Genomic DNA, 14,309 nt, shown 5'->3' with positions numbered 1-14,309 from the left:
CCCTATGTGACTGGTCAGGGGTCCTCACTCTCTAGGCCCATAGGCCAGATCCGGCACACAGTGCTGTGTCATCTAGCCCATGGGGCTCTCTCTGAGTCCAGAAATTAGACAGTGGGAGAGTGGTGGCACTGCTCTCAAATTCATGGACCTATAGAGAACCCTGGGCCTGTGTACTAGCTCCAATCTCAGTGCAAGGTAGGTGGGGATAGCACTATAACACCCAGGACCCAATCCTGGTTTGTTGGGGCAGGAAGGGGCAGCACCGGCCCCCCAGGACCCAATCTCAGCATGAGGAGGGTGGAAGGGAGTGGCACCAGGGCTTCAATCCTGGTACATGGGGCAGGGAGGGGGCAGTGCTGCACCCAAGTCCCAAGCTGGCCCCAGACAGCCTCATCTGGCCCATCAGATGGGCCCCATGCTACTCATCTGGCCCACAGGGCCAAAAGATTGAGCACCCCTGGTCTAGAGTGAAGGTACTAAAAGGAATGACAGTGGGGGAAAGGGATTTGTTCTCCCACTGTAACTTGTGTGGAAATACAAGTCAGAGTCATTCCCTGTGACATAAAGGGCACTACTCCTTCCTAATGAAAAGTTATCTAGGAAGAAAAGGGAGGAGGAAGAAGAGGACAGAGCTTTCTGCATGAAGGGATCTAAGAAATGACAGTACCAAATGCAATGGAGAAAGAAGCAATGGCCTAGTCAGCAACAGATACAATGGGGATGAACAAGCAATGCCTTTATTTTCTTCACTGGCTGAATCATCAGGAGAGCTATTAGAAGTATTAGGCACTTGTGGGAGCTGCTGTGCCCAGGTGCATGGAGGTTCAAACATTCAGTTCTACTAGGAGTGCTTCCCAATACATTCGGCAATAAGATCGTAGCACTGACGTGATTCTCCACAACCCCACGCATAAAAACAAAAATAATCATGGCACTGGCCTCAAAACCATGAAACTGGTTAAAAGGGATATTTTTTTCTTCCTCCAATGATATATTTGATGTCCCTTTTGGTTGCCTTCTAGTTTCCAGACCTTTAAGATACTCAAGCTGCTCATGCAGCTCTTTACTTTAGCAGCTCAGGTTTTAAGAAAAGCAGCCAATTTAAGGAGACATAAAATAAAACTGGGAAAGATGACAACACTGTTTTCCTCAGCTTGCTGGTGCAGACCAACCACTGAGGTAGTATTTGCCCAACCCACAAAACATCAACAGCCCTTCAGAACTTTTTAGCCTGTCAGGCTGTGGTTAGTTTTTTCTCACCCTCTGAGCTGGAAAGCCCTTGCTGGTGGTCTGGTACATGAGATGGTATTGATTCTTCTTCCCACTTTCCAGACATTTTTACAGGCATGCAGGCACCAAAAAAAGAGAAACCTGGATGCTTGTGCAAGACCTGGAAATGAGGAGCAGCAGCCTGCTTACCTGCCTCCACTACTGGCTACTTCATAAACCACCACCAATGCCTGGAGTTGCCACATATCAGAAGCAGGAAGCAGAACAGACAGGCACGGAGGAATGGGAGAAGAAGAAAAGACAGAAAGCATCTGCAGGGAAGCAAGGAAAGCTAGGGGTGTGGACAAACATTTTAGCTTTACCTATTAAAAAGAGCTCTTGATTCCAGAAGCTGCTTGACAGCCCACAGCTGTAACTGTAACTCTAACATTTGTATGATCTCATAGCAATACAAGTTAGCTAAACTGCCCTACCTTTGACTCTGGTTGAAAGAGTTCAAGTTAGAACAATTTTGCCATGATTGTATCACTACAGAATCATGCAGATGTAACAGTTTCATTGTAGCTTATGACAGTGTCCCTCCGATGTGGCAGCTGTGACGATCCAGGAAATATGGGAGAGACATGGATTTTTGGGGGTGACCCGAAAAAGGATGCACTGGATTCAATAGCGTATCTAAGTCTAGCCCAACCTTGCAGTTGGTCCAATAAAAAATATCACCCACAAAAATCTACTGTAGCTATATTAATTACCCTACCAGAGCAATATAATTGTTGTCTGTCTAAACCCTAGGATCAGTGTAGGGAGAAGCATGTACAGGACAGACAAATGGAACAGAATAGATTATTTTTAAGAGGACCATTGATGTTTCCCCCCAATAAGGTTGCATTACATTAGGGAGAGTTATAAAAACAAACACTCTCCTCATATTACCTTCCCATGTAAGCAACTGTCTGTCTTAGCTGCCACAGGGATGTTATGTAAATGACAAACAGGATATTGATTGTCAAGGGAGTTGGTACATAAGATGATATCTCTATTAAGATGTGATCCACAGTTTGAAAAGTTTGAGAACCCCTGCCTTTGAGGCTATGAAGTTAACTGCAGGCAAGAGATTCAATTTTTTAAATGTTTTCACTATACTTGTACTTTTATTTTGAGAAGCTAAATGGAGCTGCCACCGTGCACCTGCCAAACCATTTGTTTAAATGTTTAAGGAAGGAAATTTGATAAACATCAGATGGAAATAGGTCAAAAACCTCCAAAGACTCTTTTGCATCACAGTATCCTATGGTGCTCCATCTGTAATACTGGAAACTCACACAACTGCCATACAAATCCACTCTGAACTACACCTGCCAGATGATATACACCCTTATAAGACACTCCTAGTCATTTTGACAGCAAAATCCCATCTCTCTATAACCAGAACCTGAAGCATATACTAACTCATTTTATTTTTGTAAAACGTAATGAAAAATCAATTAGAAAAAAATCAGTAAACAAACAACAACCAAGAAAAATTAAAACGAAATATATTGGCTAGTGTGTTTGCAGATGATAAATAGGTGTCCAAGTTCATATGACTTTTCAATTAAGACACATATGAGATTCTGTAACAGCTTCCTCTGAGTGAGCAATGTGTTTAACATATATAACAGAGTACATAAAAGGAAATAAGAAGACATATGTACATTTTAGCTTTAAAGTGTCACTAAAGGCAGAAACCCTCCTGCAGAATGGCTTACAGCCTTAATCTATTAAAATATGACTATCATATAAGAGATACATTCCTTTTGTTTGGGTCAATTTAACTAAAAAAGTAGTAGCTCACCTATGTTGTATGTTAGTGAATCCACAAGCAAATAAAGTCCTTAAAATGTTGGGTTCACATTGCATCCTCATTTCATGCTTTATTTAACCTATACATCTTTATACTTAATAACAGCACCTGACTGGGTTGTCTGTCTATAAATCTCCTTCCTTTTCAAGGTGAACTCAGACTTGAAGTTTATATTATCACAATATGTGTATGATGTTAATATGGTAATTTAATCACAAACCAACATATGGCAACTAACTTTTCTTCCCATCACTATCATTTCAAGGCATAGGTACAGTATTTTCTATATTATAGCAAACATTATTTACTATTGAAATACTGAAGTACTATTTGTTTCAAATGGTATGATGCTGTTGAACCTTCTCTATCTCCAATCAGCATATACCACCAATCTAACATTCATTGTGGACTAGAACTCACAACCACAATGCATTTTACAAAAAAAAATGACTATATACTTTAATCCTTTCAACTGTACCTGTGACACCAAGTATTACAGACTTTTTAAAACCTGCTCTCCTGAAAAAAAAATAATTGTGGAGCATCAGTAACCAGATAGTATTCTCAAATTTCAGTGATCTAGTCAATGGAGCTTTCTCCCATGCACTGTGCTCTGTTTCATGCAGTACATGGCTTTAGCTGGCCAAATCTTTTTTTTCCCACTGAATCAGTAGAACAGTGAAGATCTTACTTTTTTTTTTTTTTTTTTTTAGCAGTGGCATATCAATGAGGCACAGATGTGTATTCCAACTCTGCATGGATGAGCACACTGTTCAATAGTGCTGGCTCACACGGTATCAGGGCAAGTTATCACTTCCCATGAAGGCACTCTTATCACCAGGGCCCAGAGAGGTGGCTGCAAATCGCAGCCTTTTTATTTTCAAGGCAGTTTTGCTGAACATTCAGGCTTCAAAGATTCACACTTCCAAAACTCTATAAGAGTTTGTGAACGCTCAATTTGCCAAAACTGTTTACAGTGTAATTGGGCACCGTACCTGTGTCCATGAGATAGCGAAGGCGCTTCTCCACCAGCGCGGCACGGGTGTCAATTTGCTTTTGCTCATTCTCTAGTGCTGCCAATTCTCCTACAACATACTGACTGGTGTCTTTGAACCCTTTCTGTTAGAGAGAACAAACAAGAAGAAAAAACATCACTTGTAAGTTGCATTTTTTCTTTCCACAAACACTTAGTAAGGCACTTACCTAAACAACCAAATAGCATGCTCTCGACCAAAAAGCTAACACTTGCATTTCATAAATTTCACAATTTTGCCAGATGCCATTATTTGTTTAAAAAAACATTGATTCCTTACAGAACATTTTACATCTAAATGTTGCGTTTTCAGTTTTAAACAATCAAGCTTTTTGAAATTCTGCATAATTTATTTCTAAGCAGTTAGCACTTTTATAACATAAAGTATACTGAAAGCTGGAGCATTATTCCAAATAAGGGACTATTAGAGATGCCAGTTCTATTACCACCAGTTTTTATTTTAATTTTATTTTAAACTTAAGGGGATGTGTTTTAGGTCTCTTCATAACAATTAAAATGTGGGCTCCTGAGGTTAAAACACAAAAACCAAAAAGCTTCCGCTCTTGTTCAGCTCCTCTGGGTCAATTTTAATGGTGACACTCACCAGATTGGCTGTAATGCCTCTTCAGGTTTCTCTACTGCAGGCTATAGCTCTGTTAAACAATGATCTGTAAAAGTACTGCTAATTAATGAAGCTGCGATTCTTATCCTGAGAGGTGGTGACAGAATCCACTGCAGAGTCTCTCAGGTGCAGTGGGACTATAGCCTAGATCCACCCCTCCTCCCTGGTTTGGTTAATCCCCTAGTCCAATGAAGCCTCTGTATGTAGATTTTACAAATCACATATAAATTTTTCTTGCCAGAAAAGTTAAAGGGCACTAGAAAATCAAGTTTATCCTCTCTCTCCGTTACTTCTTAGTACTGTCTTGAAGGACAGTATATGCCAGACTTCACAAATATACCAACATTTCCATGAACACACTCACTCAACATGTCTTAGAGAATAGCTGCCTCCCCTCAGTAGGGTTAGAGAATAGCTGATTAAGTGCCTCAAAGTTATTTTCATGTGGCTCGATTGTGTTCTACTGCCTCTGGAGCATTCTTTTGGTTTATCTGTTTCTCTGAAGTAGCAGAGGACATAAACAGTGCCAAAATATTGTAGCTGAGCTGTTGCTTTTGCTTAAGAAGTTAGAGGGGGAAATAATACTATTTGAGAAAAAACATCTCTGCATTTGCTTCAATCATCAGGAAATCTACACAAGCTTTCTTCAGAAAGTTTTCATTTTGAGAAGGCTGGTACAAATGAAGCTTGAACTCAGGTTCCAACTTCTCCTTGGCTGAAATCTACCTAAGACCACTACCCTTTGGGAACAGGAAAAAAAAGCAAGCTCTGTGCTTGCATTTGTATTTTCTGTTCAATGGCTAACTTGTTGCTGCATGTGAGTGCCATAGCTACTTTGAAATTTTTTTAAATATCACTGAAAGTGCCAATTCAGCTTGCATCAGACAATCAAGATAATAATTATTGCAAAAAAAAAAAAAAAAAAAAAAGACACATTCAAAGGGAAGATTGGTAGATGGCATATGTCCCACAATAGTAACCAGTATACAACTTTCAGGACTGGGGCATCTGCTAACTCAGTCACATTGCTACCAGCACTTTGTTTTGCTCTCTCTGCTTACAAACATACCAACAGAAATCAGCAGTTCTAAAGAAAATCTTTTTTTTTTCAAACCTCGTCTCACAGGTTAAAAAAAAAGTATTGAGATACAGACTCTAAATGGAGTACATGAAGGAAATAATAAATCTGGAGGAGCTAAGGTGATGTACGATACATGAAATGTATTTCCTTTCATCAGCTACAATTAATTGAAAATAGTACGCAAACTTCACTAATGTCAGCATGCATAATTGTTCACAATGTTATTAGAAGATGAAAAGAAATGCTGTGTCAGGATGTAATATCCCAAGAGTTCATGTGTATCATCTGCATATATAATGTGAACTCACTGTGCCAGACCTTTTCAGCATTGCTAAAGTACAACTACACTAAAAAATAGCTGGGTGGTTGCTAAAAAGTTGGATCATTTAGTGCAAGTATGACAGCCTTACAAAATCTCTAGTCATTGCTTTGTTGCTTCATTAAAAACAATGGACGCATTTAGATAAACTGTGGAGAACAACAATTGACCACCATCAAAGACTTATGTTGTGTTCCTAGACAAAAAATTCAGGTTAAAACTTGTTCTTCCTGCTTGTGTCCCGCAGCTGTCCATCAAAAGCAGCTTTCTCCCTGCGGTCTATCAAATATTTCCCTCACAAATCAATTTTACACATGATCAGCCCATACCCCTACTGAGCTGAACCTCCCCGTTAATTAAGTGAAGAAATTACCATATATATTATATTAATGCAAACATCATTCAGCTAGTAATTCACGGCTGATCTGGATAATGGAAAGGTTGAACACCCATTAACCCAAGCCAACAAAATGGGTTGGCTGAGAAATTCTAGCAGGTCTCATGTGACTCTTCCCTCTAACTGCAGCTCTGCGGTATCTGCTATTGTAATAATTAAAATCCTCCCGGTAGATCAATACTGGAATCTCTTTATGGGAAGTGCCCTGATGGAAATGTCTCAAGGAAGCTGGGGCTGTGGAACTCTGAAAAATTCATTTTTTTTATCTGACAATTATCACCACACTGCAGACTAATTCAACAGCGCACCCCTCTCACTCTGCTTTGAATGCACTGGAGATTGACATCTAAAAAAACCTAACATCTCATTTTAACAAATAAAGGCACTATTTCCACATACAGTTTGGAATTATCAGCAATCATGAAACCAGACAAAAAATTAATATACATTAAGCACTTCATCTTCTGATGGCTTCCTCTGAGTTTCAGTTATCGCAGCCTTCTCCTCATTTCCTCTCTTTGTATCTTCCTGTATTGATCTCTGCCTTTTCATCTCTTGAAAAAAGGGGAAAGACATGTAAAATTATTATAAAGCTTGATATTTGTGTATTGAAATGTGGACTTACATTATCAGGTTTTTAATATATTTATTGTTAAATATTATTAAATCATAAGATGGGAAAACATGTTTTATATTTTCTCCTACCTGGTCTGTTCTCAACATATTGACTGAAAGACTGAAGCTGAGTTTTTCTGACTGTAGAGTCCTTGCTAAACACAACAGGATTTCTAAAACGTTCTGCTGCTTTTTGTAATCGCTCAGCACGATGTTCTTCTGTTCCATTCTGCTAGAAAAACAAGACACACAACAGATTCTTTTGTTTACAAATGTGAAGTCACAAATTGGAAAGGTATGTTTCAATAAGGGAACATAATGCAGGTTTTGAAGAGAGAATTTCACAATTCAGATTGCAGTTTATATGGGATAAAAGTATCAGCTGCTGAAAAAAGGAGAAGAGTAATGACCTTTTTTTTGGTGGTGATTAACTGTTTGCCTTTTTGGCTTCTCCTTGCTGGTGTCTGTGTTACTAAACAGTAAGTTTGGTTAATTATGACCAATATCTCTTGGTGAGGTAGATTTTAAATAAAAGACCACTTTTTTCCAACTCTGATTTGTCAAGCATTGTATACATTATAGTGCCAAGCTACGGTGTGTATATCCCTGAACATGATTGGTATCGTTTTAAAAGCATGTTGCCTTTAGTCTTTTCTCCCTCACTATTCTGCCCAGGAAAGAATTCTATCATTTTGTATAGTCCCACAGACTTGTATGACAAGAAGAACTAGTTTCTAATTTTATGCCCATTGAGATAAACCACTAATGCTGGATGAAGGCTAAAAGGTAGGATTATAATACTACCCCACTGAACTGCATTTCATCAGCTATAACTTTCCAAAGCCAGATTTGTAAGTAAGCCCTTTACAGCTAAGGAAACTACAATTATCTTTTCCAGAGCTTCCTATGTTAATACTGGTAACAAATTCAAATGGTTCTATCAACATGAAATATCCCAGAAGACTGAACCACTGCAGTGTGTGGAAACTGCAGATACCGAGGTGCTGTGTACCAAACAAATATTTCATTTTATACCTAATCTTTTATTATTTTTATTAAGTGTTTTGAAAGTAAATAGGGAAAGGCTAAGATGCATGACTAATAGCTAAGCCTGCTGAATGCTGAAACTGGTTATCAAAAGCTACCAAGACTTTGCCCTTCCCCTGCATTGAGACAATCAGTAATGAGGGAGTTCTCCAATGGCCTATTCTCTAGCCTCAAGGAGGCCTGGGATACAGAATCCTCCAGGGAAGGTAACAGTTTATCCTTTTCCACAAACACAGAATGCCTCATTTATAAACGTGTAAACTGCATTTTATTAAAAAACAAATCCAACTCAATGCTGAAAGCTCTAAAAGAACAGATGGACACCATATATTCCTTATAAGACCATTTTAAAAATCTTTGTTGAAAAGACACACACAAAGACAAACTGTCAAGTCGCACCTTTTGCTGGAGTAACTTAAAAAATCAATTAATACAGAAAAGCTCTATAGAGAGAAATACCGTTTCCATCAGGTTAGCTGATAGCAAATTGCCCTAATGGAGCTGCCTGCATGTCATTTATTGAACTAAGCTTAAAAAAAGTATCACTTGTATACTATATGTATGCCTTTTCAGCTGTAGGAACTGGATTACAATTCTGGTTTTAAATAAATGGTGGCTTCCTGTTGTAAGCACAATAGCCATCTGACTGTCTAAACTCAAGTCTTTACCAAAATAAACAAACACGGCTAATTTTTTAGGCCTGGCAACATGCTAAAATATCAGTGCGATTAGCCAGTAAATCCCATTTTAAGAAACCTTTTTATGACTAGGGACTTCTGCCACTTTACAAATGTATTCCTCTAAGCCCACTAATTCAGTTAGCCTTTTCAATCCATTGTATTATTCTTGGGCCAGCTTCATTTTGCATTAAATCCACTGCAGAAAGCTAAATTGAACGCAAAAATCAGACTTGATCCAGGCTTCCTTTTGTTCAAAGATAGAGACCGAAAGTCCTCTGCTGCTGCCACACACTTTCATCACCAATTTATAGGAATCGACAGTGTAAGGGAAAAGCAATGAAAGTCATTGTTTTGGGACTTCAAAGCATCTCTGTATCTGGGGAAGGAAATCCTTTCAGTCAGCAGTGCTGTCCCTACAGTCTCCAGGTGGGTGAAAAGTTATACAGAACTGGAAGTGCCCCAAAGCCATAGAGATATTAATGACACACATGGGCCAATTTTATTTGGTTATAATAACTAAAGGGGCCTAATTAAGAAAATGGAATGGAAAACTGACTCATAGGCAATTTAGGTTAAAATTGTATACAGTACAGAGTGGCAAAACATACTCATTACATGAGAAACATGCATCAGATAGACTTCTCTTAAAATTAATTTTCCCCAGTTATGACCCAACCTCTGGAATCCACAGGCATGTATTTGTTGTTGCAAGGTAATCTGGTTTTCTTTTGCCTGGGACAAGGCTGGAAAGGGAAGAAAAGATACTTTACTCCAATTCTGCTCTAATTGAAGCCAGTGACAGTTTTGCTGTTTGCTTCTGCAGGAGCAGGACTCTCTGAGTCTTTTTTTCAGATTTAAAAGATAGGTTGAATGGCAAAAATTCCGAGACAGTTCCTATAGATCTTCCTATTAAGTCAGCCAATTGCAAGTATCACATGATTAAAAAAAATCCTCACATAAACAGAGAATGTGCTGATGAACGCACCAAAAAAACTCCAGTGCCTTAGAAACTGTGCAGTTGTACTGCACAGCAGATTCCATGCACTTCTTCTTGCGAAGAGTTTGATAAGAAATCATTTTCCTCATCATGAAGTACAAAACAGAAATCAGAACGCAGGTATTGAGACAAAAGCATTAATCAAAACTTACCTTAATGTCTTTCTCTGAGCTATCAGTTACAGCTTTCTGAGCAGCACTGGAGAGTGAATTTGCCACCTGTGGCTGAGCTTCTAGGAGCTTCTTCAGTTTCAAATCCACCAACTTACTGTTTTGTTCTGCTAAATATGCAAATACCACATACAACAGAGTGAGATGCATTTAAATGCAGAGTCACTACAATAGCGTACCATTTTAAGAGTAGATCACATTCATATTGCTATCATTTTAAACTAAAAAGGGAAAACCAAGAAGAAAATGATTTAAGCACATACTGAACAAGACATGTACAATATGTTACTTGCATAGACATTTCCTACCTTTTCCCAAAAATATATATTAAAAAAGCTAGCACTTAGTTAAATGCCACCAAGTAAAGAGTTGTACTATATTTTAAGATAGTTAATGAGAAACAATTTACTTTGAAACGGAGTGTTAAAAATTCATTGGATATTTAGTTTCTCATAATAAGTTTACCAAAAAATGTTGATTTAATATGAGATTTCTTAGCACATCACAGCCTTGTAACTACAGTACTACATAGGTAGTAGGGCTGTGCGAAGCTTTGGTCCCTGATTCGATTCGGCGGAGATCCAGCCCAATTCAGTGGCCAGATCTCCAAATCTGAATCGAATCAGAGGACTCTCTAATCTCTCCAAATCGATTCGGAGAGATTCAGAAAGATGTGGAAATAGGCACAGCTTTAAATGTTTTTTCTACATACCTCTAGGTAACAGGTGGCTTGTGAACACTGCAATGCTGGGGTGGATGGAGCATCCCACAGGAGTGTGGGGGGCTCCCCAGCACGCTCGGCAGCAGACCCAGAAGTGGACCAGAAGCACTTCCAGTTCACTTCCAGGTCTGCCAGGGAGCATGCGCCCCTGCCGCCCCCCAGCCTTGGGCAGGCGGGGCAGTGAGCTTTCCAACGGAGATGGAACTGGATCGGAAGTATGTGGCCCACCAAGCATGTGGAGGTTCCCCCGCACTCCTGTGGGACGCTCCATCCGCCCCAGCATCGCAGCATTTACAAGCTGCGCTGGTACCTTGAGGTATGTAGAAAAAACATTTAAAGCTGTGAATAAGTCCGAATCACTGATTCTCTGGATCAGCATCGAATCTTCAGATTCAGATTCAGCCGAATAGAATGAGGGACAGTGATCTGAATCAACAAATCGAATCACTGTCCCTGATTTGGGCCAAATCCGAATCGAATAGGGTCCGCTTTGCACAACCCTAATAGGTAGCTGTCTAGTAATGAGGTATGATAAGTTATGAAATATAGGGCACATCTACACGAGACACATTAATGTGCATTATCTTATTTTAGTGTGCATTACAGGAACGTGTCCACACATGTGCGCCCTTAATGCACACTAAAAATGGCATAATTAGGGTAATCACACCTAAATTTGATACCTGCAAGTGCAGGTATGAAGTTTAGGCACAATTAGTTAAAGTGCATTAACACACGTGTAGACGCAACCTGGCAGTAGCTTTAGTGCTGGGTCTGCACAGCCACTAGGGGCACAAGGCAGAGCTGCAGGGACTTGGCACTAACTTTAGTGCCAACTTCCTGGACATGTACAAACCTGTCAAAAATTGCTTAATGCACATTCAATTCAGTTGCGCTTAAATGCATGCTTAAATGCACATGCCCATAGTGGACTAGGCAATAGAATAAAACTTTACTACTATTCCAGAAAAGGGCCTGATCCAATGCCCAGATGTTCAGACTTCAACAGGCTTTGAATCAGAGCCCATATATATACAATACTACAGAATTTCACTTCCTGTTAATGATTATTTGACTCTGTGTACTATATAGATTTTTTTGGATTTGAGAGGCAGTCATATACATACATAAACACATACAGACATAGTACATATGTATACATAACAGTTATATAAAGATGTATAAAACAGGATGTATTACAGCTCTGTGAGGTAAAACTGGGGGAGGACAGGAGTGGCACTATCTGAGCAGGAGTCCTTGGGTGTATTATGCATGCACAGAGGTGCTTGGGATGAGCATGCTGAAGAATAGCAGTTTCTACACATATTCAACTGATGCAGCATGCACTTCTTTCACTGCAGTCCACTGTGCAATGTGAATGAAAATGGAGCTATGCCCACAACTCAACTATGCTCCTTCCCAGACTTGGAGCACAGCTGATAGTGTTGACTAAAATACTCATGGTGTGCTCACAACCAAATTAAGTCTGTGCAGCAGTACCATCCTGGGATAGCTTCTAGCTAAGACAGCAGGAGTATGTGTAACTAGGAAGTTATGCACCCTGGGTAGTCGTGATGGTTGGAGTAGTGATGGTAGGCTGGTGACAGTGGCTGCCATTCCTGTGCTTACAGAGGCATCCATGGCTGGCGCCCCAGCTGCCCACCCCTAGTTATGCTTCTGAAGGGTAGCTCTTCCCTCCTCTGGCCCACTCATGCAGGTTGTCCATAATTCACATGCATGCACATATGCACATAAACTCCAGGCAATAATCAGAATACAGCTCACATTTTATAAACCACACAGCAGCGCATGGCAGCAGCATTAGTTAATAAATATTGATGCAATATTTAAAATCAACAATGTCCAATTTTTTTCAAAATAAATGTTTTCAAAAGTGCCCTTTTTCCTCCTCTGTGGATTGTGCTTAACATTCTACGGGAAGAAATGGGATTCAGCAGGTGACAAATTCATTAATCCAGTCAGTGATGATTCCAAACAACAAATTCAGTTACACATTTGCCTTTAGATACTTAAAAAGACTTGGGGCAGCTGGTGTAAATTGTCAGATTTCCACAGAAGCCAATGTGCAATTGATTTGTATAACGGCATGGTAATATTTTGTGTATTATTTGCCATCCCATTTCTTCTTTGTTTTAGCATTTTGAGCATTTTTTTCAATGACTGTTGCATATATTCTGCTTCACAATGAGGCCCTGACCTGCATCTAGTGCATTTTTCCATGGTAAGCGCAAAAGATAAATATTTATTTCCTTCTTGCCTATTTCTCCCAAGTATAAACTAGCACTTACTGGAAAATCTGTTGACAGGTTTCTATTAAATATCAGCTTAGCCCAAACCCTGGAAACATTAGATATATCTTCTACATAGAAAATATCAAATTGGAAAAGATTATGATTCAAGCATATTAAGGTTGAAAATTAGCCTGCCATGAATCCCATACTGAAGTTGTTACTAATTGTTGCTTCATCTGAAAATAGCAGATTCACCCCACCCAAGAAATGACCAGGTTACATGTGCAACTGACTGTAAACAACACAGTGCATGACTGTATATGTAAACTGAAGTTAATATGTACATTAAGTTTAATACACACTGGGTTGCATCCAGCCAATATGGAGAGAATTCAAGTCAGAAGATGCCTGTGAAGGAGGCTTAGGGCACTTCCTTGGAGAGCCCTGTTCCTGGCACTGCTATGCATGGGCTCCTTTATCTTAAGCTAAAACAATGACTACAAAGGACAAAATAAACAGCTCAGAAACGCACCATATTGTAGGGGTGCCATATTACTAATTGTGCCCCCTTTCCTTACTCCATTAGTAGCAGACAGTGTGTACAGATTACAAGCCTCTGCCAGGGCTCTAAGCCATTGCAGAATTGTCTTTGTACTGAGAAGTTTTTCAGTCCATGTCTGTGCATGGTGAAGGATTTCCAAATATTTCTAGACAGCTGGGGGTTATCCTCATAAGAAAGAATTACTACTTGGCCAGCATGTAGTGTTCTAGAATAATACAGATGAAAACTGGTATTAAAAACTGTTATTTGAACTTTGTAAAGCACTTCGAGCTAAGACTATCCTGGTTTACAGTTCATACACTCAAAAACAGAGGGAACTCTGTGGGAATAAGTATAGCAGAATTTGGTCTCTTGCTATATAGGATGAATGATCCAGAGTTTTAAAAATATTATATACATAAAGGAACAGTGATCAATAGAACAAATGAATAGTAACCCCAGATCACTGAGCACCTGGGACCAGATTTCTTGTGCAACCCTTTCACACTTTTTAACATACAAACCTGCCTAGTTTTGCTGATTGTGGAAGCAGTGCTAGGTCATTTCCCTGTTCTCTGCTAGAGAAACAGAATCCTTTCTTAAGCTATCCATCTCAGGCAAATGGGAACAGACACTGACATTTACCACTCTGCAATATTCCTTTTGTTGCTGATTTTAAAATTTGAACCAACAGTAAACAGTGATGATTCACAGAAGTGAAGCTGCTTAAGGGTTAAAAGGTCTGAAATAACGAAGTTTGG

At 39.4% G+C, this 14,309-nt stretch overlaps 1 protein-coding gene across 15 annotated transcripts in view; it reads right to left on the bottom strand.

Annotated features, from left to right (window-relative positions):
- Positions 1 to 14,309, bottom strand: part of EHBP1 (EH domain binding protein 1) — a 364,380-nt gene that overhangs the window by 35,137 nt on the left and 314,934 nt on the right. For 6 of the 15 annotated variants that reach the window (XM_059719703.1, XM_059719709.1, XM_019500781.2 and 3 more), the window contains 4 exons: positions 10,017 to 10,144; positions 7,231 to 7,372; positions 6,973 to 7,079; positions 4,069 to 4,192 (listed from right to left, as the gene is read on the bottom strand). In XM_059719703.1, coding sequence (XP_059575686.1) covers positions 4,069 to 4,192; positions 6,973 to 7,079; positions 7,231 to 7,372; positions 10,017 to 10,144 — 501 coding nt within the window. The remainder of the gene's footprint in view (positions 1 to 4,068; positions 4,193 to 6,972; positions 7,080 to 7,230; positions 7,373 to 10,016; positions 10,145 to 14,309) is intronic. The other 9 variants (XM_059719715.1, XM_019500782.2, XM_059719740.1 and 6 more) reach the window with 3 other exon arrangements.

This window comes from Alligator mississippiensis, chromosome 1 (genome assembly GCF_030867095.1).
Source record: "Alligator mississippiensis isolate rAllMis1 chromosome 1, rAllMis1, whole genome shotgun sequence".
Lineage (NCBI taxonomy): Eukaryota > Metazoa > Chordata > Crocodylia > Alligatoridae > Alligator > Alligator mississippiensis.
Note: the sequence above shows the minus strand (reverse complement) of the source record. Positions and strands in the feature narration are given on the sequence as shown.